Source organism: Gallus gallus, chromosome 22 (assembly GCF_016699485.2).
Source record: "Gallus gallus isolate bGalGal1 chromosome 22, bGalGal1.mat.broiler.GRCg7b, whole genome shotgun sequence".
Lineage (NCBI taxonomy): Eukaryota > Metazoa > Chordata > Aves > Galliformes > Phasianidae > Gallus > Gallus gallus.
In genome coordinates, this window is record NC_052553.1 from 2,456,424 (window position 1) to 2,480,037 (window position 23,614).

General features: G+C 44.7%; 2 protein-coding genes across 6 annotated transcripts in view; both read right to left on the reverse strand.

The window, feature by feature from the left end:
- Positions 1 to 312: 312 nt before the first annotated feature.
- PLPP5 (phospholipid phosphatase 5) lies at positions 313 to 7,913 on the reverse strand. Its single transcript, XM_001234074.7, has 7 exons — positions 2,981 to 7,913; positions 2,802 to 2,910; positions 2,248 to 2,338; positions 1,918 to 1,981; positions 1,433 to 1,557; positions 1,159 to 1,329; positions 313 to 1,065 (listed from the first exon to the last, which is right to left on the reverse strand). The coding sequence occupies exons 1-7, from the start codon at positions 3,148 to 3,150 to the stop codon at positions 896 to 898; spliced, it is 900 nt and encodes a 299-aa protein (XP_001234075.6). The 5' UTR covers positions 3,151 to 7,913; the 3' UTR covers positions 313 to 895.
- The window catches only part of WHSC1L1 (Wolf-Hirschhorn syndrome candidate 1-like 1), a 36,067-nt gene continuing 15,593 nt past the window's right edge, over positions 3,141 to 23,614 (reverse strand). For 2 of the 5 annotated variants that reach the window (XM_046903404.1, XM_015297411.4), the window contains exons 8-24: positions 22,659 to 22,759; positions 20,203 to 20,248; positions 19,539 to 19,669; positions 18,923 to 19,051; positions 18,417 to 18,543; positions 17,767 to 18,018; positions 17,099 to 17,269; positions 14,889 to 15,038; positions 12,428 to 12,584; positions 11,673 to 11,875; positions 11,108 to 11,220; positions 10,392 to 10,661; positions 9,787 to 9,903; positions 9,425 to 9,566; positions 9,117 to 9,223; positions 8,643 to 8,847; positions 3,141 to 8,185 (exon numbers count right to left, since the gene is read on the reverse strand). In XM_046903404.1, the coding sequence (XP_046759360.1) occupies positions 7,944 to 8,185; positions 8,643 to 8,847; positions 9,117 to 9,223; positions 9,425 to 9,566; positions 9,787 to 9,903; positions 10,392 to 10,661; positions 11,108 to 11,220; positions 11,673 to 11,875; positions 12,428 to 12,584; positions 14,889 to 15,038; positions 17,099 to 17,269; positions 17,767 to 18,018; positions 18,417 to 18,543; positions 18,923 to 19,051; positions 19,539 to 19,669; positions 20,203 to 20,248; positions 22,659 to 22,759 (2,663 nt within the window). In that variant the 3' untranslated portion in view covers positions 3,141 to 7,943. The remainder of the gene's footprint in view (positions 8,186 to 8,642; positions 8,848 to 9,116; positions 9,224 to 9,424; positions 9,567 to 9,786; positions 9,904 to 10,391; positions 10,662 to 11,107; positions 11,221 to 11,672; positions 11,876 to 12,427; positions 12,585 to 14,888; positions 15,039 to 17,098; positions 17,270 to 17,766; positions 18,019 to 18,416; positions 18,544 to 18,922; positions 19,052 to 19,538; positions 19,670 to 20,202; positions 20,249 to 22,658; positions 22,760 to 23,614) is intronic. The other 3 variants (XM_046903403.1, XM_046903407.1, XM_046903406.1) reach the window with 2 other exon arrangements.

Here is a 23,614-nt window from a genome sequence, read left to right on the forward strand (position 1 = left end):
AGCAGTTACTGTCGTTCCCTGAGCTTGAGAGGCAGAGCACACATCTCTCGCTCTGCTGGTCTCACCTTGCAGTTTGCACACACGTGTGTGGCAATGAATACTCCCATGGATGGTGGAGACTCCTGAGAAACCACTACCTACAGCAGTCCTGGCAGAAAGCTGTGCTTAGATTTCTCCTTACAAATGTGTCCAAGCTGCAAGGAGAAAGATAGCAAATAAGCACCAGCCTAGGAACCCACGCAGACATACCAAGGTGCATTGGCTTACACTGTCCCAGACCCAGCCACTGAAGGAAGCTTTTGGTACCACAGCTCATTTTAAATTTAAACTCCTTTATTTGCCAAATTAGGAAGAGAAAAGAGCCAGCACAGTAACACAAATAACAATCATGTGAGTTGCATCTTCGGTCTCCCCCACTCAATCCACGGTCAAAGGCTGTAGCTTTGCATTCATTGCTCCAAATTAGTTCACCTCTGACTGATGAGATGCATTTAATCCCAGCACCACAACAGGCCCTGCCCTTCACTTTGACACACGCATCCCATGGGAAGGGATGGGGCAGCTCAGCTGCACTGAAGGGAGACCTCTGACTGTGCTTCGTTGTGGACCAACCCGGGGACACCCACAGCCATGGCACATATCACATTTTTCCAGTTTTCAGTGCAGGACCTTCTGAAGCCAGGCTGTCCTGCAGGCTCACGTGCTGAAGCTCAGCTCACTTCCCAGCAGGTCCAAAGGAAGGGACACCTACAGAACTCATTGAAATGAAGCCACACACACCCACTGAGCAGGGCAGCTTACCACCTAAGACACATCCTGTGTGCCATGGCCAGCCTTCCCCTGCCCTGACACTCATGGTGCAGAAGGAGAGGTGCCAGCAGGACACAGATCATCACTAAATGTCCAGGTGAAAGCTGGAAGCCGCAGGCTTTTCTTGGTGTGCTGGCAGTTGTTTAGAGATAGACAGGAATGGTTTGTGGCACACGGAGTCCATCAGAGGAGGGTAGTACTGCCTGTAGCAGAGGTACGCCAGCACAAAGCCCATTGCCGAGCCAACCAGCACATCTGCAGGCAAGGCCAGGAGATGTTACCTTCCTCCACCCTCACAGCCCCACAGCAGCAAGGCTGCTCCAGCCTCGGGCACCGCAGCTGACCCACCTTGCCAGTGGTGCTTGTAGTCACAGGTGCGGGAAACGGCGATGAGCGTGGCGATGAACAGGGGGAGGAGGAAAGCACAGAGCTGCAGCGCTGAGCCTCGCCGGCCAGGAGCAAAGCAGTGCAGCTTCCCGGCCAGGTAGAAGGCACAGAAGGCCAGGCCAGCAAAGGCGACTGAAAGGAAGGTCACAGAGTGGTTTGTGTGACAGCAAAGCCACACTGCCCTCCCCACAGGCTCCTGCTCGCTATACGTTGCTCCTGGGCACCCAGAACTTACAGGAGGAGTGCCCGCTGGGAAAGCTTTTGCGTCCCTCAGCCACCACGCCGGGGTCACCCGTGCAGGTCAGCTCTGCGTTCACCCGTCCGTCCGGGAAGCAGCGATAGAAGAAGTCTGGCCGTGGCCTGGGTCAGAAGAGCAGAGCAGAGCAGGTGGTCCCACGTTCTGTGGGATGCTTGGAGCCTCTGTGTCCCCTCGCCAGCCTGGGGCACACCACTGCACTGCCTCCCAGGGTAACGTTTTGCCACCCTGACCATGGGATGCAGTCACCCTGACACGTGTGCTCCTCCCTGCTGCAGGCCTCTACGTGCCCATCTAAACGATGCCTAGAGGACAACGCTGCTCTAATACTACATCATCTTTACAACTACAAAAACCCTTTGGTTCCAGGCTGAGCACGTCCAAATTCCAGCATCCAGCCCTTTCTCCTCCTCTCTCAGCTCCAGCACTGCTCCTCCCACCCCGCACAGCCCGGAGCTCCTCACCTGCCCACCACGAGCTTCAGGGTGTTGGTGAAGACCCCGTTGAGGACGAGAGCAAGGCTGGCAGCTGAGAGAGAGCAGAGAGCTCACGTCAGCCCCACACGGGCCCTACAGGCTGCCCGAGCTCCTGGTGCTCAGCTTGCAACATTCTGCACCTGACTGCTCATCAAGCGCATCCCGTGCAACACTAAGCTCCACATGGACAAGTTGGAGCCACGCAGCTCAGCTTTAACACCCAGCACAACATCTGTGTCCTGGTGAGGACTCACCCGGGAGACCCCTCAGGGCTCCCCCACCCCTCCAGACTGCCCTGCTGGGCCCGGAGCTGCTCACCCAGGGACGCCTCCCGCGTGTCCTCGTGGTCAGCACCCAGGAACAGCCGGGCCAGGATGATGAGCAGCACTGGAGACAGGAATGCAATGAACTGCAGCAAAAGGGAGAAAATGGTGCAGCGTTAGCAGAACAGACGTGAGCAACCAAAACACAACGGCGAGAAGTTGTCAGCGGTGTTTGTAAGCTCAGTTCAAACCCAAAGGTACCCGGATGGTAAGGGCTGCTTGCCCGAGGAGGCTGTGGATGCCCCATCCCTGCAGGCATTCAAGGCCAGGCTGGATGTGGCCCTGGGCAGCCTGGTCTGCTGGTTGGCGACCCTGCACACAGCAGGGGGTTGGAACTCAATGAGCATTGTGGTCCTTTTCAACCCAGGCCATTCCATGGTTCTATGACTACACAAGTTGCAGCAGCACGGCGTTTGCAGCTACAGCGCTGCGCTCACAGCGACTTCAGTGAGAACTGCAGGTATCAGCAACGCTCAGCGCTCGTAGCTTTGCCTTAAAGCAACGGCTGGCAGACAAAGGCAAACCGAGCGCAGCGACCGCGGCACTTACGAACATCGGCGCCGTGGGAACGCGATCCGCCTCCACGTACGGGTTGCGATAGAGCCACATCTCCTCGGGCTGCACCACGCGCTGGAAGGGCGGCAGCAGCTCCATCGCCCTGCGGAGGGAACGCACGGCTGCGGGCATCTGCGGGGCGGGGCGCGGAGCCGCCGCAGCCCGGCACTCACGCACACACCGCCGCCAACGCCGCCCGCACCGCCGCCTCCGCCGCCAGCCCCGCCGCGCCCGCCCGCCGCATGGCGCCCACCGCGTGACCCCGCCCCGGGACAGAGTGCGGCGCCGCGAGTTCGAATCCCGGCCCCGGAAGAAAGGGGGGAGGCGGCCGGCGTTGGAACATTCAGAACGATTTATTGAAGTCAACCTCAAGCAAAAGTTCAAATCGGTGGAATGTCATTTAAAAACCTTTCCAAATGAATCCTCACGGAAGCAAAAACACATCTGAATTCCAAAGTATTTGTAAAATAAAAAAGGCAACATCTCAGTAAATATAATGTACAAAAATTATATGTCCTACCATCACACACATTCAGTAAGAAGCTAAAATATTACAGGCAAGGCTAAGTACGCTAGAACCGGCTGACAATAAGCTACCTATGTACAGGGTAACCGAGCTTTACAGGCTTCACACTATGCAAGAGAACGCAGGCCGAACGACACAACCCCCCGTATGGCATTTCTCAAAGCCCACGTTTGGCAACACCAACCATTGCATGGTAACACCCCAGAACGGCACCCGGAGCTCCGGGTCGGCTTCCCAGCCCTACAGTGACTTCGGTGACTGCTGATGCGCTGCAGGTAAAGACTCAAAGTGATTTCGGTCAAAGAACATCTCACAGAACCCACAGAGTTTGGTGCAGGGGAACAAAGCGCACGCACTGAGGACGCCGTGGAGGCCCCATGGATCCCCGCAGGCGGTCGCTGCCATCCCCTGCGATGAGGAGGGAGAAGTGGCACCAAACGGACACACAGCAGTGAGTGCGGGGCTCCCACCTTCGCCCAGAGAAGGGACCAAAAGCTCACAGCCGGCACGGAGCCACGCGTGCTGCGCGCCCTTCTGTTCTCACGTTGATTACCCGTGCAAAGGAGATTGATTCCCATTCACTCCCACTCATCTCCCGTGCAAAGCTCAGATCTCCGCTCCGTTTCCCCCTCTCCAGCAGTGAGAGCCCCTCACGGGAGCACAAGGACCCGAATCCGCCGCTCAGCAACACGACACGATAGGAAACGGCTTCTTTTTTCCTCCTTAGAACAACACTGTGAGTACATCCAAAGGATAGGAGTGTATCAGAAGTGCAAACCATTTTGCTACACGAAGGTAAGGCGGGGGAAAGCTGAGACCAAACACAAACGGCCATCGCTGCCCGGGCGGCACCGCGGAGCTCCACGTGCCACGGGAGCAGGGCTGGCAGCAGGGAGGTGAACACATCTTCAATGCCGTACACAAAACAAGGGATGTATAAATAAACAAAGCTGGATAAGGAATGCAGAGCTTCAAGTACATTAAACCCTGAATTCAATGAGGCAGAGGTTTCATGTTAAAGTGACCACTTCGTACCAGCGCTGGACGTCCCCTCCCGCCCTCCTCCCCCACCCACCCCATAGTTCTGTAAAGTCTCAATATATACAGATTCTATGCTCATTGTTAATTACATCTAGTAATTGTGTCTCTCGTTCTATCCTGAAACAAAGATAACAAGGTTTTAGAAGAAAGGCCAAAATCCTACGTTCCAGCCCCATTACTCCATAGTAAGAAACTCAGACCGTGGTGATGACCAGAGAAGGGAATTTGCCCACGAAACCATCATCATGCCGTCCTTCCTGAGCTGCAAATAATGCCTTTGATCCTCACAGTCCATAGATAAGACAAGTCTGCTGAATCTGAAAGCTACAATAACTAACGCTTGTGCCACGTGTGCAGGAAACTGCACTAATTGCCCATTGCACCATCTGGCTGCGATCTGCAGAACACCCGCACTGCACAAAGGTGCATGCTGCAGAGCACAGGGTCCAGGAAACACCAAAGTCCTGCTCACTGAGCAGAGCAGCTCAGATGCTGCACACTACAGAGAGCGCGGGCTGCACAGCTGTGCACCTGAAGCACAGCGCTGCCTCCAAGAATTAAGACAGAAGTAAGGGAGAAGCATGACTGCACGGCCCAGCCAGGGAACAGAAGGCTGCACACCTCAATGGCATCAGCAGCAGCTCTGGGGGTTTCCTGCAGGCCTTTGCACACACGGCCAAGCTGCCCAGCACTGCTCCCCACTCCCAAGACCACACAGATGGAATCCAGCAGCTGATGTCAGCTAATCACAACACAGATCTGTCGCATCCTTTCCCCCCCATACAAAGGAGCTGCACTCTCGTTCTTCTCCATTTACCAGGATGTGGTTGAAAAGGCGTGTTTTAAAGCTCTGCATTTGGCACACAGGACGAACTCAGCACAACCATCAAGCTGCTCTGAATTAGGTACTTTCTCAAACCACCCTTTATGATTTCAGAAAGATTCACCTTCTCTTCAGCAGTGCGACATCCAGTTCTGACTTTTGTTCATGAGCTGCACAGGCTTACAAACCAATTTCCTGCTTTCCCTTTTGAGTCCAAGCCCAGCTGCTGGCTATCATTATTACTTTTTTTTTTTTTTTTTTGGTGGAAAAAAGGAGCACCTGTAAGAAGTTTGAGAAAAAAGTTAAGCAGGAATCGAGTGGCACAGCACAGGAGTAGCAGCAGGCCTCAATTCACAGCATTTCAGAAGTCTTTAAAGCCTTTTGCAAACCTTCCCTTTCTGTGCTATCCAGCATAACAGTACATCACAGCAGCAGGTCTCACGTGGCAATTAATGCTCACCAGCTGTGTTCTGCTCACTACCATCTCCAACAGCTGTGAAGGCTTCTGGCATCAGCACACCTCAGTATGTCCCCACGGACACAGAGTGAGGTGCACTCACACTACAACACGTTTGCAATCATCGGAATGCTCTGACTTCCCAGGAGAAAATCATTTCAACACTACCAAGACTAATAAATAAAACAAAGTAAACACATCAGGCCTTACAGACACCGCAGCAACGGCTGCGTTTGGAATCCCTAAAGAGGTGAAACACCCCCAGTAAGAGCTCAAAAAGAGACATTTCTCACACAAAACCTTCAGAAAAATAAAATTCTTTCCGTAAATATTTCTGTAAAAAATATTTCAAGCAAGATTAGTGTTTCAGACATTCACCGTAGCATGGACCACAAGAAGTGCTTTATGTCCCCACCAGCCCTCCGTGCCATCGGCTGAGCCCAGCAGCACTGGCACCGCTGCGCCCCCAAACACCCACAGGCTGCAGGAGGGCTCAGCCTGCTCAGATCAGCTGCTTGGCACCACGGCTGCTTCAAGGGACCGTAGTGTATTCTGTAACTTCACAAGTGCACACACATTTTTTCCCCCCCATGCGTAAGTTAGAGAGTGAGAAGGACAGCAGCCAGAAGCAAGACAGGCTCCAAAATCCCACACGTGCCTTCCTTGCCTGTTTTCTCAGGCTGAGAAGTCACCACGTTCCTGCAGGTTTATGTCAGCAGTTTCCCAGAGACAGGGTTCTTGAGAATTAATTCAAAGGCTCGATTTAGCCAGATGCCAGCAACACTTACTATTAATTCCTTTCATTCGGGGTTACCTCCAAGAGCCGTTAGCAAAAAGCTAGCACCAGCACACAGCCAAAGCACGCTGACTGTGGCACTTGGAAAGGCTGCAGGCTAGGAGAGGAGATTCACCAACGACCAACTTCAGCCTGGGGAAACTAATCCCTCTAAGCTCCTTGCTTGAGGATTGCAAGACAGGATAGGTTTGCAGAAGAAAATCTGGAGCAGGAGCCTACCTAAGCCACCTCAGCAGCCTCCGTGAAGCAGCCTGTTCCCCTGCAGATTAACAAAGGAAATACAAAACACAAACACCCCACCAGGCTGAGAGTGGCTGCTGTGAATCCCATTACCCAGCACAGCAAACACTCTGTTATGGCAGAAGTGCTGGAGGGGACTAACTTGCTTTTCTTAGCTCCATTCACAGTGAACATTATAAAGTCAGAAAATCTTTTTCACTAAAAACATAAATATTCAAACCAAAAGGAACATGAAGATGGGTTGGATTCCTTAAGCCCTCGAATTGCCTCTGAAGCCAATGGGAGTCTGAGAAGAAAGCAATAAAGATTCACAATAACATAATTGCCATAAAACAAGTGCAGAACTTGGCAGATGACAAATCCACACACAGAACAATCCTCCACCAAGAGAAGACAGAGGCAGTGCTCCCAGGGCAGCGTGCTGACCTCAGTTCTGCGTGCTGCAGTGCGACCACGGCCAGGAGCTCTCCTAACTAGGAAGGTTTTCCTAGTAAAGAAATGACCATCGTGCAATTCAGCTCCGTCTGAATTCCCACCTGTCTGCAAACAACACCAATTACAGCTCTCCAGCAAGCAGCTACTTCCTTCCTTCTCAAAATGTTAGCACTCATGTTACAAGCACTCCCGAAGAGCCATACACGTTACTTCTCACAGGAAAAGCTTTACAGCAATATTCACAAGTTAACATGATATACAACCTGCCCTTAAAAATAAGTACGGGATGGAGGCATTTCAGTCACCTGGTCTGAAACCCATATTTGTCTTCATGATACCTGAATGTTACACAGCGCGGGGAGGGTTTGCTCTTTTTGTAAACTAGACGTGGGAGTTATGTTGGCTTCGCTGTTTTTAAAGACACGCTGACTGATCCAAGCCAGATCTTCAACATCCTTTAGAAATTAAATAAATAAATATGTTGCTATGTTTTGTTTTCTACACTTGAACATCTTTAAACAGAATATTCTTTTCACTGTCAAAAGGTCTACTGTTTGCTTTAGAAGGCCGAGACGTTTGTTATCCAACAGTAAGAGCTGCTGTAGCACATTCAAGGGTAAAAGACCAAACAATAAAAAACAAACACCACTGCCTGCTTCTGCTTGGTAAATGGTAAGTGGTCCCACTCCCAGTTCACACAAGACAGCGCCGATGATACAGACTGAATGTGTCATAGCAGTCTCTTCAAGTTCATCGCCTATTTGCCCCTCTTCTTCTTCCCTCCCTTCTTGTTTTTTTGTTTGTTTTTAAACAAAAATTCACTCCTTTGCTTCTTCTACAGGATTCTGAGGTTCCAATTTGCATTTTATCTTGTTCCAGTACTCGGGTGCCACAGGAGATTTGGGGTCATGTGTGGAGCAGCAGAGACGGCCGTCCAGCGCCGATGCCAGCAGGGCTCCCTTCTCGTGATCCTTGCAGAACGAATGAGGGCAGAACTCACAGAACGAAACTGCAGGACTGCTACAGATGTCACACTGATGCCACGGACATTCCCACTTTCCTGAAGACAGAAGGGGAAGGGAGAAGAAAGAGACAGGAGGCTGAGAAATAAAGAAAAATCCTGAAAACTCGACTTTGAGTTGCTCTTGGTGCTAAGACACTGTTACGCCTTCCTCCAGCAAACAAGCTATTTCGAGGAAAGCTTCTATGCTTACAACAAAAAGGCACATAACATATGATCTATCACATGATTTGTGGGTGGTGACCTTGGCATAGCACCATGATGGACGCACTTCAACTAAAAGAAAAGGGAAGTTGATCCAAGGAACAGAAGCATCAAGTTAAAAAACATTACAGTGCTTCCCTCCACAGGTTCCCATTACAGGGGACACCACTACCAGACAGAGCTCTAAAATCAGATGGTACAGCAAAAGCACCTATGCTACACTTCATGTAAATGGATGCTCCAACACTGTCTTACTGCAGGAGGGAAAAGGAAGCGACAGGAATGCTCTTACCAAAAGGTGGTTGAGTCAGGTTAAGGCATAGGAGGTGGTAAGCTTTGGGACAGTCCTTCTTATCACACATGACAAGTTCTCCCCCATCTCCACACTGGAAACAGTTGTCTTCATGCATCTGCTTCTGTTCTGTTTTTATTTTCCGCTTCTTCTGCTTTAATTTTGCATTCTTCACCTTCTCTTCATTTGCTGTTGCAAATGCTGTCTAGCAATTACCAAGATAGCAGCAGTCACTTTATAAATCCCTCACATTCCAATAAGTTTAATCAACTTTGGTTGCTATTTGTGTGAATTGTGCTTACTTTCAATTTCCTCAAGAAAGCTCTTAAGCTATAGAAGTCAGGAATGCACATCCACATGAGTTTGGAGTAACGAATTAGTAAATTTAACCTGGAGATGGCAGTGCTACATTCATAACTAAAATCTATGGAGACTTTCAAGGGAGGAAAACAGATCCAATTTTCACCCACATACCTTTGGACGCACTCCTAGGAAACCACTGCAGTTTTCTGCTCCACAATGACACTCAGTCCTACCATTCCCAAGGCAATCCAAGTTATAATTAAATGTTAACTCCATTCCTAAAATGTAAAGAAGAACAGTTTGTCCACACCGACACTGAGGAAAACAGGCTTGCAACAATAACATTTCTACCTCAACAAATGACCAAGTTCTGATAAATGTCGCTTGGATTAAGCAGTTCCCAGAGAGAAAACTGGGTAAAAGTTAGGAACTTTGGATTTTAACAGAAATGCATACACAAAATCGAGCTATCCTCCTACCTGCAGGAATGTCACAAAGAGCAAACAGCCCAACTCTGATGTCACCATTCACCGTCCATTTCTGTGTTTCACAGTTTGGATTACAACTATGGTTCATGAAGCGAGAATAATTCCCCTTTGGACCAGCATCTATTATCCGATCCTTCAAATGAAAAGGCAGAGAAATATCACAGGTTGTGTTTAGTCCTTACAACAAAAGTTTCCTGCTGACAAGTAACTACTTCAGGCTAAGGGAAAAAATACACTAATTTAAACTAGTAAGAACAGGGAAGTGCTCCAAAGTCAGTCCTACAGAAAAGGGCTTATGAAACAGATAGTTTCAACCACAAAGAGTTTATATTGAATGAAGCTGTAGTATTTACCTTTGTAACTGTTAACATATAAAAATTGGTTACACTGTTCTCGTGGGCACGTTTAATTCGCAGTCTGCACTCTTCCTCATCAATCAGCTCACCAACGTATTCATTCACAAATTCACCCTGAAAAGTAAAAGAAACCAAACACAAAGCCATGCGTAAGGTGACTTATCGTGCCAGATCTCCACGACCTCATCATCTTCACTGGTGTTATTTACAGAAAGAAATCATCATTCAGACTGCCTCTCCAGAGGTCCCTGCTCTCCCTTTTGCCCAGCAGTCACTGAGAAAACACACACAGGTTCTTTCCTCCTAGAAACACGAGACAGCCACCTCATCCCCTCCACCCATGGAATCTGAACTCAGTCACCTGAAACTCACTTTTGTTCTGTGAGTAAATAATCAAAGTTATGACAATTCTGTCATAACAGCTGAACAGATTTCACCATTAATGCTGCACCTACACAAGTTGTGTGCCTTCTAAACACAAAATGTTTTACTTGGGAGCAGTGAAACTTCTGTGTGTGTTTCCTTAAGGTACACACAGTTGCAGCGCTCTCACATAAAGCCATACTGATGGCTACCGCAGCTTTTGTTCACTTTAATTCTACCTTTTTAATGTTCCTTTTTGTCCTGAGACCCCATCCACGTCGATCAGTTTTGATGATTTCAGCATCAGGGTAGAGCCTTTTGGTGAAGCACTGGTTCTGACACCGCTCTCCCGCTGGGCACACCTGGGGGTGGCACTCATACTGCAGCATCCTGTTCAGACACTCTGACTCCAGACCACAGGGGTTCTCATCAGATGGCTTGCAGTTACAGCGGGGGATTTCTGACAGATCAGCCACCTGAATCTGAACCTTCCCTATCACCTTGTTGGACTGTGGAACAGAGGACAAAAAGAGTAAAAGCTGAGGACAATGCACAAAGACTCTGAACAACTTTGTTGAGTACAGGATTTCTTTACACTGACTTAAATTTCATATGAAAAATATGAAGCCTGACATACAGAACTGCTGACAAGAATTAGACTCCATAGCTCTTCAGTAGGCTGAGCAGCCAAAAAGGTTACAACAGCCAGCATGTATCTAAGAGGGATGAGAGCAGCTCGTAAGCAGCAAAATTCTACCTTAAGTAGAGCTGATCTTCAGCTGTTAACTTGGACTGAAACTCTGCCAAAAGAATGTTTTTTGGTACCATAAGAGAACAAAAGATTCTTGAAAAGAACAGCAAAATGATTCATGTGCATCTCCTGGAGCTGAAATTGTTGCAAGCGTGTAATTAGCTTACTCAAACAGAAGAAAGAAAAAGAAAGAACCCAACTCACTTTTATGTGTTTATATGGTGGAGGTTTCCTTGAATTCCTTTCGATTTCTAATGCTTCTTTGCTTTCTCTTTGTGCTTTCAGCTCCTGGAAGCGCTTTGCTGCTTCTTCTAGTGCTGTTCAAGGGAGGGAGTTCAGAACAAGAAGCAATTAACACCAGCTGCTGTTAATCAAACATATACTTTTTCTTTAAGCTAGGAATAGAACTACATATACAAAATATCCAGAAAATTAAAAATGAGTTATTGCAGTACATCATGAATCCATCTTTATCAGATACTTTTCAGCAGAAACTGAGATATTGAACAATGATCCCATGCAGCTGAGCCCAAGCACCATCTTCACATTTTCCAGAGTGTGGAAGAAGTGAACCTGCCCACAACAATACACAATGAGCAGGCACTTAAAGTACTTTTTATCTGCAGTTAAGGGATCTACACAATGTTTGCAGCTTTATGTGAACACAGAACACCAGTCACATAATACTCCCATGCAGGTTAAGTGGTGATGGAGACACAAACACGTGGAATTTTTGTCATAAACCACTATAAACTTTGTTTGATTTTACCTTTCTTGAAGGTCTTGTTAATACTAGTTTGCCCCTCAGCAAAGCTTTTATCTCCTTCAACATAAGGGAAAACTCTGCCCTGGTGTACCCAATAGTAGTCATGTGAACCAAAGAAAAATACTGGGAAGTCCCCGATATCATGTTTGAGGCCCTGTATGTTGAGAGGCACAGACCTGGGATTGCAGATCTCTGCTGGCCACCACCTGAAAGCACAAAGAAAGGACACGTGTAAGTTCTGGGAACCGCAGCTTCACTCAATGGAAAAATAAAAGCCACTTTCCCTTTCCCAAAGAAGTGAACTCCTCCCTTACAGAACCAAGGCTCCTTCTGGAGACTCTGCCAAGTGCCACACAGAACAGCAGAAGCCCTTCGTTCTTAAGGTTCTTGCTCCAAATTTTGGCAAAGCCTTGTGAGAACATGATGTAAGAACGGACTTTTAACATCACCTACAAATGCTTTTATTCTTGCAGGTGACAAAGAGCAAACAAGCTCAGACATCACAGCTCTGTAAGGCAGTCCTTGGCTTTCCATAGTGCTATTGCATTCTACAGAGCCAATGCAAGTGAAATTAAGTTTCCTTCAGTGACTGGGAAAAGCAGAACTCAATTTGAAGGGCAACACTGATGCCTGAAATGAAATAAATTGATTATTATATTTCAAGTTCTTGCTTACCAAGACTGAGCTACTTTGTGTTATCCTCCTGTGATTGTACAGGACATTAAAACAAAACAACAAGAACAAAATAGTAAACATGCCTGTAATTTCCAAGCTTGACCCAAACAATCTGCTTGTAACGTAGCTTCTTGCCAGCTTTACAGTCATTGCAATTCCAACATCCTTCAGGCATGTCTATGTTGAGACACTCAGGGTGAAAGGAAGCTGGGCAGGATTCACAGCACAACAGTTTTCCACCTTTAAACAAAGAAACCCTGTCTGGTTTATAGAAGTAAGGATTTGCCTCCTCTTGTGCACAGCAACTGATACCAATTTTTAGTCATACATTCTCAACCTTTGCTTGCCTCACAGTGAAAGTATGCCAAAAGAAAGGGATTGAGTCAAACTTCAATGCTGGATTAAAAAAAGGCCGCAGTGCACTTTAATGTGCAAATTGGCTCTTAACTGCATCAGCCATATACTAAAAAGCAAATGCTTTTTCAAGGTGAGCAAATTTGGCAATAGAAGCAACACTCAAAGAAAGCACTACAGATGGAAGCAGTGCCATTAACTTTTAATGCCTTTGGTGATGGTAAAAACTTTAATGGTGACAAATAATCAAATTCTAAGTCGTACCTTTTCAATCAACATTGTTATGACTGAATCCCTTAGCAATCAGTTAGTATGCATTACAAAAACCCAAACCCACAGCCTATAGGATGATCAATGCTTTTCTGTAGTAATGGCATCATAGAAAGAGTTCTCATTATCATTCTGCTTATTTCAGAAACAGGAAAAATTAAGGGTATGAGTAACGTGAATTCAGTGTGATTCAACACAATGCAGTGGCACCACAGAAGTTGTCCTCATCCCAAAAGTTCCTTCTGTGTACGAAGGAAATCAGTGCAGCGTGGCCAACAGCACCTGCACAAGTTCCCATTTCTTTGGACAAATGTTTTGGCAGATGCATTACAAGTGGAGAGCCACAGCACATCTCTAAGCCATCCTCAGCAATCACAGCAGCTCACACAGTAAGTCTCAGTAAAACACACATACTCTAGTATTTTACATAAATATATATACACACACACACATATGTATATACACATGTGCATATATGCATTTAAAGAGCAGGAAAAAAAAAGTAATCAAATGTTTGTGTCCCAGGGACCAAAAGTCTGGGAGATACTTAAGGATGCTTGAAGGAATTTTCAGTCACGGTATGGAAAAGAAGTGGGAATGGTAACTCCCAAACATGTACCAGAAAATCGTGTCCACCTATAGACTTTCCAGTATGTCATTACATTAATTGATTGTTGAATGTTGCAATAAGCATTCCTTAAACAAATAAATCACACAATCAATACTGTATTTCCTCTGCTACAGACAGCAAATTCCAACCACGTGGGTTTTCCAGAGTTCCCCAAACACGGTCAAACTTCAACTTTTCAAGTAATTTTTGCAGATATTACCTCAGAGGAAATACAGACCCAGTGTAAATTACCACAGCATTATCCAACACAGTAAAATGCCAGGAGATGCAAAAAAATCAAGCAAAATCAAACAAATCTTTCAATGCTAAGCAAGAACAAAAATTGCTCTCGGGATGCATTAGTAAGGTATTGCTCAAGCTAAGCAGAGGGCTCAAAATAATTTTTGTTTTCAGGACTTACAGAAACTACTGAAAGCCATCAGTCTAGCAACACTGATAATAACCTAACTTTAGAATGGTTAATTGGGCACCATTTCTGTGGGGAATAAAATATAACATCTGAGTATTTTATAGAGACAACACGCATCTCCCCATAGGGTATTCTGAGATGCTCCAGCACCTACCCACGCCAGCATGAAGTGAGCTCTCTCTCCTGGGAATAAACCCTCAGTCCAGCAGTTTTCTCCACAGGACAAAACCCCACTGCTGGAGGTGTAGCCCCTCCTGCCACTCCTGCCCAGCACAGCAGCAGTCCCAGGAGCAGCAGCAGGAGAGGAACAGCCCAAGGACTGCAACACACACACACACATACACACACACTCTGCACGACCTCATCACCTTCCCCCTGCATCTCCTCTGGAATGCAACAGCACCCAGTGATGTTCCACCTGAAAAATCCTCCATTCCCTTGGGGTTGGCTTAGCCTACCTACAAGAACTGAAACAGACTTCCCCTCTTCTTCTGTATATAAAGCCAATTTAAGAAGTTGTTGGTCTATACACCATCGAGGTAAGCACTGAACTGCAATGGTACCGAGCTCTATTTGTCTCTTCTTCCTATTGCTGTGTGAACAGCTTCCTGACGGTGGAGTAATCTAGGCCAGATACAAAATGATTTAGCCTCTTCCAAGGAGAATTTAGTGACAGCAATTATTTTAAGCCCTTTTATAATAATAATAATAAAAAAAATTGCCAACGACATGAACACACGCCCACAATAATCAATGAGTGAAATTTACTGAAAAGCAGTAAGTGATGCTTGACAAGCAGACATATCTTGTTTGATTTAAAGATAGAGAAATAATAGAAAAAGCAAAAGTAAATTAAAGAGAAAGAAACTATTTTGGTTACCTTTCTCACATTTCTTTTTGGAAGCTGACGAAGGAGGAGGAATCATAGGTAATTTCATCAACTCAGCACGATTTGATTCATTCAGTAGGTAGTGGGATTTATAGGCATATGAACTGAACAGGGGGTCTGAATGATCCTGCACTACCAGCCCTATACGAAACAAACAGAAAGAGATGAGTTGCAATGAAACTACCCATGATTCCGTAAAGGAGAAAATAAAATAAAGCAAATGAACACCTATAATGCATATACGTGTGAATGAAAAAAGATAAAATGAAGAAAAAGAAAAGTCTGACAAAGTTCCTTCACTAAGAAAGAGGTTATACGTCAGAGAGACTAAATTCAACTGTAACTAGAAAAACCTACAGTGAGTAAAGCTTCTCCTAAGTGGAACTTCAATAGTGCTTTACATTGTGCATCTACAGGAAAGTACAAGAGAAGCAACCCATCGTCATCCTGTGCAAACCACCCTCCCAAATGAGCAAAAGCAAGCTGATGTGAAGAGCTGGGTGATGGCAGCCACTGCTTCCAAGGCAATACCAGCAGTTGGGGCTACAGACTGGAAGAACAGAAATCCTCCACATGGCCCCACAGCTGCAGAACTCACCATCCCACTTCCTAGAAACCCAAGATCTCACCTATGAAAGCATTTTGCCTTTTAATTGCTTTAGAATAAAAAAAGTAACAGGAGGGCTCAGTGATTCTGCAAACAGCAGAGGAGAAAGAATGGATGGAAATTCTGCCCTACATCCTTTGTGTTTAGGTAAGAACTGCACTAACAGCCTCCCCACAGCTGCCAAATCAGATGTTTTGGAGCAGACAAGCACTGCGTTCTGTTAAATGCCTTTATTTTAAATGATGCCTATATGCTTTTTTTCCTTTCTCCACTAAGAAGAGTTCACCCACACTGCTCCAAGTCAGGCAGCATAGGTCAGAAAGCCAGAGCTACAGATCAGAAGCATTTGGCCAATAATTCTGGGAACAGTGTTACCTCTGAGACCCGAAGAAGCATGGAGGATGAGCCACCAAGATAGCCACCAACTCATTCCCCTGAGAGAGGGGCACAGAGCTGAGTGCTGACAAGAAGTTTTGGAATTGTGGTACCTAAAAAACTGGTGAGAGCAGAATGGCGTCTGCCTGCTTGCAAAGCACATCCTCAGAACAACTCTTAAAGCAAGGATGACCTACATGCATGCAGTTATGTGAAGTATGAAGTGCTTTAATGAAGGATATTTCAGGAAGGTGAATAAGAAGTCATAAATGTTTTAAGTATTTCATGATGAATAAGTTTTAATGATCGGGTATTGCATTTTCCCACCTCACTCATGTTCTGTATCTGAACCCAGAGTATCTCCTTCTAACATCAACTAAAACTAACCAGGTAACTGTTCTCACACATAGATGCCCAAGTATTTCTAGACTGTTCAGCTCCCCATTCCCTTCTGAGGGGTTCTTCTCCCACAGATGCTGTCCTTACCTTATGTCCCTATGCTGACCACATATGACTAGACAGAACTCAATCCAACCCATCCAGTGAGTTTGCTCATGTAGCCTCGCACAGTCTTTCACCAGAGAAAACAATGTTTTTGCATTGCTTGAGTAAGTGGTGTGCTGAAACTTTTCAGCTTGCTATTTGGAACGACTCAAGAGACTGGAGAGCCATAAAAGTAAAAAATGGAAAGAAAAAAAAAGGAAAAAAAAAATGGACACATGGAAAATCCTAGGATGGAACTTGTTCACATGGTATTGAAAATGCTTTCTTTTCAACGTTCTCAAACATGAAGGTAGTTTGAATTTAAAATTATTATTATTATTTTTTTTTTCTATCTCATAAGTCCTCACTCCCAGCCTTAAACATTTCAATTCTTAATATTTCTGAGTGGCGAAAGAATCCCCCTCAACAAACAGTGAATAATAACACAGCGTTCATTCTCAGATTGCAATGGCTGGAACTGGGAGCTCAGCATCTATTCTTTTCTACTGGCAATAGAAGCATGCCTTCTGAGTACTGAACGTGAGGGACCAAAATAGCATATAGAGCTTAACATGAACTGCTGACTACACAAAAAAAAAAAATAATCACAGAAAGCATTAAAATCCCTCACAGCCCTAAGAGATGTTTCTTTCACATCATTTTTATCATTAAACTGCACAAGTGACAACAGAAGAACTATAAAACAGAGGGAGGAAAAAAAAACAGTTGTGCTCACCTCTTGCACAAACGAAACAAAAGCCTACATTTACAGCTGATGAGGAGTGATTCCTTTTGGAATGGTTACTACAGATGAGAATGTGTGATGACACAAATAAGCTTCCTGCAGCAATACAGCCATCTCCTGAGTGATAGGCAATGGGACATCTGAAACATCTCACCATGCGACCTGTTCAATATAAATGCAGAAAAACGCACCGTGTCACCCTGGAGTCAAGATATGGTACAAGATACCACAGGCAGACACAAGACTGACTTTTATTCCACTCGGAGTGCTAGATTACAGACATTTACATCTGGGAAAAAGTTTCACAAAAGTTAGCTTTCACTTCAGAACTCTGCTAGGAAAAAACACATGGTTTAAACGTTCCAGAGTCTGCTTTTTTTCTTAATTTAGTTCACATCTAAAAGGATTCCTTTCTCCCCGAATTGTTTTAACAATCACTCCCAACTGTCTTTATAAAGAGTGAGCTCCTCAGCCTTGTACTGCTAACCCTTGGCTTACATTAACCTCAGCAACAGAAGACAACATCAGCACTGCAGATCCAGGCGTGCTCAGACCAATGGTCTCGGGCTGCCAGCTGCTTTCCCACCCACAACAGACCTAACGACTCCATTAGGAACGGAACCCTTCTTCCTTGCTGCATTACTGGGAGTCAGACTCACTGTGGCGATGCATCTGACGTTCGTCCCGCTGTTCAGAGTCAGCTCTGCTCTCACCTTTGCTTGCTTTATGGATGTCCTTATCCACGGAGCAGGCAGAACAGCAATGCTGCGGGCACCGAAATCCTCGTGACTCAAACAGAGCTGTGGCAAACTTGCGCACGCACGCCTCGTGGTAGAATTTACCGCACGCACTGACGGAGCAGCGCTTCACATCTTTGCCAGGAAGTTTGCAAGAAAAGCACGTGTGTTCTCCTTGTAAAAAAGGGAATAAAGAAGCCCAAGTGTAACTGTCAGTACCTCGGGATACAGATGCTGGTAAAAAAAAAAACATCCTGAAATGAACAGAACTTCGCTGCTCTGACCAACACAGCTGTTTGTTCGTTACAGTGACTCACAGGCACTGCTGAAGGACTGTTAGCCTGAGCTGCTTTATGCTGTGGGTACTCTTTGTTTGTTACCCTTTCTCTTACCAGATGCTTGCTATGTGGAAAGTGAAAATCTGGCCTCAGAGGTTAAAAAAAAAAAAAAGCAGCAGAATAGACCAAACTGAAAGACTGTAATGTTCTGTAAGCAAACCTTAGCTTGTTCTGATCATTCTGTGGCAGAGCAGGAAATCCTTGCCCATTTCTCAGCCATGGGAACACACTCACCATTTTTACACTCCGTGCAGAAGAACTTCTCCTCCGGCATCGCCTTCAGGCCCAGACACTCCATATGAAAGGTGCTGCAGCACTCGCCCTCACAGGACACCAGTGACTCACCAGAGCTCTCACAGATCTTAAACAAAGTTACAGTAAGTCAGGAGAATTGCTTTACATCCCAGCAGACTTGATAAAATCTATGGGCTGAAAACAAGCCCTGAATTTACAGCAGCTTTCTCCTGTAACAGCATGAGTCTCTGCAGAATGGAAGGAGAGGTTCTATAAGATTCTGCAGTCCTAGTTCTCTCACACCTAGACAGAAAGATGAGCTTCTCCTTAGTATTCCTAATTCACAAGCTCTCCTAGGAACTATTTTCAGATCACAGAGTCCTGAAAGCCTTGATATTCTAAGATATAGTTAAAGCAAACTAGTATGATTTTCCAAGTCTATCACCTCAAACTAACAGGAACAGCCAAAACATCTCTACAGTTCTTTTTATGGTGCCGTCATTTACCTGACAAACAGTGTCTTTTTTATTTGTTCCAGTTCCTCTCCTGGATAAGCTGGAGTCCACTGACTGCACATCAGAAGCATCAGCATCGACAGCAGCTGACGGGCTGTCCGAACGCTTTCCAAAACTACCCTACAAAGAGGGAAAGTCCAAGGCACTCAAACAAGACACTTTCAAAGGGCAATCACACTGTGAATATCTACATCACCACTGATTAAAAGATCATTCAGTGCATCAGGAGGTTCAAACACCCTTGAAAAGTTGTAGGACTTCACTACAGTGACACAAGAAATGCTGCCTTTTTGACATATCTTTTATCTGGACAAGCAAAAAAAGTGTCTATTTCACTCCTTCCAGAAAGCTCTTTGTTCCACACTGGCATCCCACAACTCCCATGGAATCTAACAACTTTTCAAAGAGCAAAATGAGTCAGTGACCAATTTGTTTTGCCAGATGATGTAATGTGCGTGGTAAGAAGTAAATAGTAATTACAAAAAAGCTTATGCTTTACTTCTTAGACAACAAAAGACAAAATTTGAAGGAAATACAGCACTCATATTTAGCAAGAGAATATTTAGAAGAGACTAATACATATCTGTGAGAAACAATATGCTTTTACCTGTAAATCATTGAGTCCTCTTGAATCAGAGTCAGATGCATCTCTGTAGGCTGAGCTCGTCAATTCCACATCAGTTGAGGCTCGACTCCTCTTCTTTAAAGGTTTACAAGAATCTGAAATCTCGCTGGCACCTTAACACAACATGCTAGAATTAGTCTTAATGCCTGTTTTTTCATTTTCTTTTTTCCTTAAAATCAGTAAAGGAAAACGAAGATGAGACAGCCTGAAAATGGACTCTATTTGCTAATTTTAATTCTCAGCTTGCAACTTTGATACTAGTTTAATCCTCTGTAAAGACCTAATTAACTGGAAATCACTTTAGGAAGTCCTGGTGGCTTCTGAATACGCTGACATAGCAGAGGAAGCTACTAAGTTGCGTGTGACAGAGGATAAGCCCTTAGGAGATTACCTCTTCATCACTCATCTTTAAAATATGGCTAAGCAAAAGCATCATCTCATAATCATACTAAGTGCTTACAGCACATCAACAGCAAAACTATCCTTCCAACTAGCAGTGCAAAGCCAAACAAACCAATTGACCAAACCAAGCCATGTTCACCACTAGAAAGCTTCAAGACCTTTGCAGCTCACACAGGATGAAAACCACTGCTAAAGTGTGATGAAGAGCCAGGAATTTTCAATTTAGTTTAGGTGTGTGACTCACCTTTCTGCAGGCCTGTCTTCACTGCTGTCAGGGGAACCATTTCAACCTGTTTGAATAGGAAAACCCATAGTTAAAAACAAAGGAATTTTTTCCCCTAGTATTAAAAAGAAAACATTAAAGTTTAAGCGATTAGCATCTCTGAACTCATGTGCAGTCTGTTATCCCCTCCTCAGTGCGAGCCTTCTTGTCCTGTTGGATTTAATCCTAGTTGCCTACGCTGAGTACCAGGAGACAAGGCAGCCATGCGTTCACTAGCAAGGTCCTTTCCAGTCACTCCCTTTCTGCATGAAGACGACGGAAAACTTCAGCCGTGTCCAGCAGGCAGGAGCGGGGTTCAGTGTGGCAGCCAACCCTGATGCCTTTGTACAACCCCACACCTGTGTAAGCACAAGTTTACCTTAACAGGCATGACACTGAGGTTAGTGAGACACTTAACGTACTGCCATTTACGGCACATCCACCAAGCATGCACTCCAAGCTCCTGGGAACACAGACCTTCTCTGTATAGAGTGCTGCAAGGCCACGGGGATGGGGGTATGGACTTGGCACAGAGCATTGCAGAGCTCTATACAGCTGGAAACTCAATGTCAGTACACACCTAAGCAGACAAGTTTACAGTCTTGCAAAAGCACTTCAGGCTCTCGATCCTCTATCAGTAGGGCACGTTTAGAATCTGCTCTGCCAATGTACACGTAACATGAGAATTTGGTGAAGGGATTATAATTAGAGAGGAAAGTTGTTGCCTTAAGTCCTGGTTCTAAGGTTAAGGGTTACAAGTTACTTCTTTACAATGTGGTTACATAGGCATGTAGAAACACATTTAGTAAATATTTAAGGATTATTCTATATTTTTTTAAAAAATATTTTATTTTGTTGTACAATAGGTAAAAACATACAATAGAAGGATTTGTATAGGATACATTTCATAATACAAATATAAAATCTAAACAATCACTTTTATTTCTCCACTAGTCACTGTAACAGTAGCATTAACATTTTGTTTTTCCCATTAATTGTACTCGTTCCAGTTATAACTTTATACCAAGTTGTTGCAGACTAATTTGGGAATCAGTTGCAAGAAAACTTGACTTTGGGTAACAAATATTGTTGCATAATTGTAAGAAGTAATTTTCTTTTTTAATATAACTTAATACATTCAAGGTTACGCGCATTACAGTGCATCTCTGTTTAATTTTTAGTCATACACTTTTCCTGAGAAAAGCACTTCAATGTTCATAGTCTTAGTTAGCCAGGTAATAGAAGCAAGCAAAGCTAACTGGGATCCATGAAATTCATATTGTTGGTTCTTATACCTTTGTTAAATTAAGAAACATTTATGAACATAAAATAACATTTGCAAACACGGAGGCTGCAACACCCCCAGACAAGAGGCTGAAAGGAACGTTGGGTGCTTCACACCCAACATTTATGTTGCTTTCAAGTTTCTTTCTGCAGTTTTCCAGAGTTAGAACACTCTTCTGCTGAGCACAGATGTAAATGCTGTGACATCAAAAGAAAAACATGGAAAAAGCAACTGAGTCTGGTCTACCTTCAACCTCTGAATGAATGAAGTGCAAAACAAAGTGTAAAGGGCGAAGAATAAATTAGAATAAAAAGCTAAAAAAAAAAAAAACAAAATGTTCCCCTTCCCATATAAAATCTGTAGCCCAATCACCCCTTTTAAAAAATCCTCATTGGAAAAAACTATCCTATGAAACATTTCACATAAAATTCTCTGGTTTCAAGAGGAAAGCGGAGAGTGGAAATCGACCACATAAGGAAAAGAACCAACAACTTTGACAAACTTGTAAAAAAGTGTATTCCGTTTTTAACATTAAATTATGTCCATTCACTGAACTTTCCTATTCATTTTCACGCAGAATTGTTTTTGTTTTAAAGCAACAACATTTGTCTGTCTGACATCCAGATTAAAGGAATGCCCTGTACATGTTAGATCTAGTTAAGGGGGGAGAAAAGTATATCCCAGAAGAGCTGTTTTGCTGATGTCTGCCAACACAGAAGTCTGACTATTAAATCATTCCCAGAGTCCATTTTCAAAAGTGGTCAGATTAATCAGTCTAACTTCATCTGAAAAACAAAACCTCAATACAAACCAGCAGCTAAATCAAGAGCAAAAGGAAGGAACCTGGTGGTAATTCCATCAAATAGAAGTTACTGAAACAAAATCATTTTGCTCATAACAGAAATCTCAAAGAAAACATGGCAGGTTCGTTAGGAGTCTTGCATCATTGAGTTCCCATTTTCCATAGCCTGACTGATACTGTGAAGATGCCAGTAGCAGAGTCACAGCAATGGTATTGACAAGGGGATTTCATGAAGGATAGTCCAAAACGAAACCCGATGGGGAAAAATGGAGAAAAATAAAAAGGCACCAATATAAGCCACAACATTTATGAATACAATATATTTTAACTCTCTACATGGAGGAAGCCAACCTGCTCCTTTTTGATCTTCTTCTTTGGCACAACTTCGGTGGATTTCTCAGACTCTGAGCGGGTTCGAATCGATCTTCGCTGTTGCTTCTTTTCTACAGAACCTGCAGAAGGAAAAAGGTTTCTATTATACTGTTCCCTGTAATTCTGAGCTACAGCAACGTACTCAGCACCAAATCAGATGAATTAGTGAAGCCAAGACTTTGTCCTCTTTCAAATGTTTTATTTTTAAATTCAGTTCCAAGCTATTTGCCGACTGGTGCTGTTGCTTGCAGATAGCATGTTCTGATTCCATAGACAGAAAGAGTCTTTTGGACAACTAAGGTAGGCAAATTCAGAAGATCCCTCTATGCTACAGTACCTCCAAGAAGGTCATACTGTGAAACACACACACTGCCTGATACCACGTGCAGACACTTGGAGCTGCTTAACAGAGAGCTGAAGTTTGACATTTCACAGCTTTTATGGAGCTGTATTCTTGGCTTTCAGTTTGGGTGTTACTTTAGGTAACCTCTGGCTGCAATGAGAGACATCCACAGATGTGCACAGAACTATTATGGATCTCAACACTAAAGCCAGAGGTGAGCTTTTGTCACCTCTGCCTTCAGCTGAAATCTTTGAAGCAGCTGTAAAGTCAGTTTGGGCAACTGTGACCAGAAAGTTGACTTAATCCATCACGCCTTTCCTCCCTGTGCTGCCTCGCTGTGAAAATAGAACTAAGATGCAAACCCTGTATCAGAGAAGAAACTCTCAAGCTATAGGGCAATGAAAGTAACAACTGTTTCAAAAAGCTGAAGCAACTATAGCAACTAAAATTGGAAAAAAGAACCACTGCCAAGACCAGCAGAGGAAACCCTGCTTGCACTGGGAAACCCCACTCGCACCAGAACATCCGTTCTGCTCAGCCTGTGCTGTGAAGCCCTACACAGCCCAGAACATAGCATAGATTTTAGGTAAGC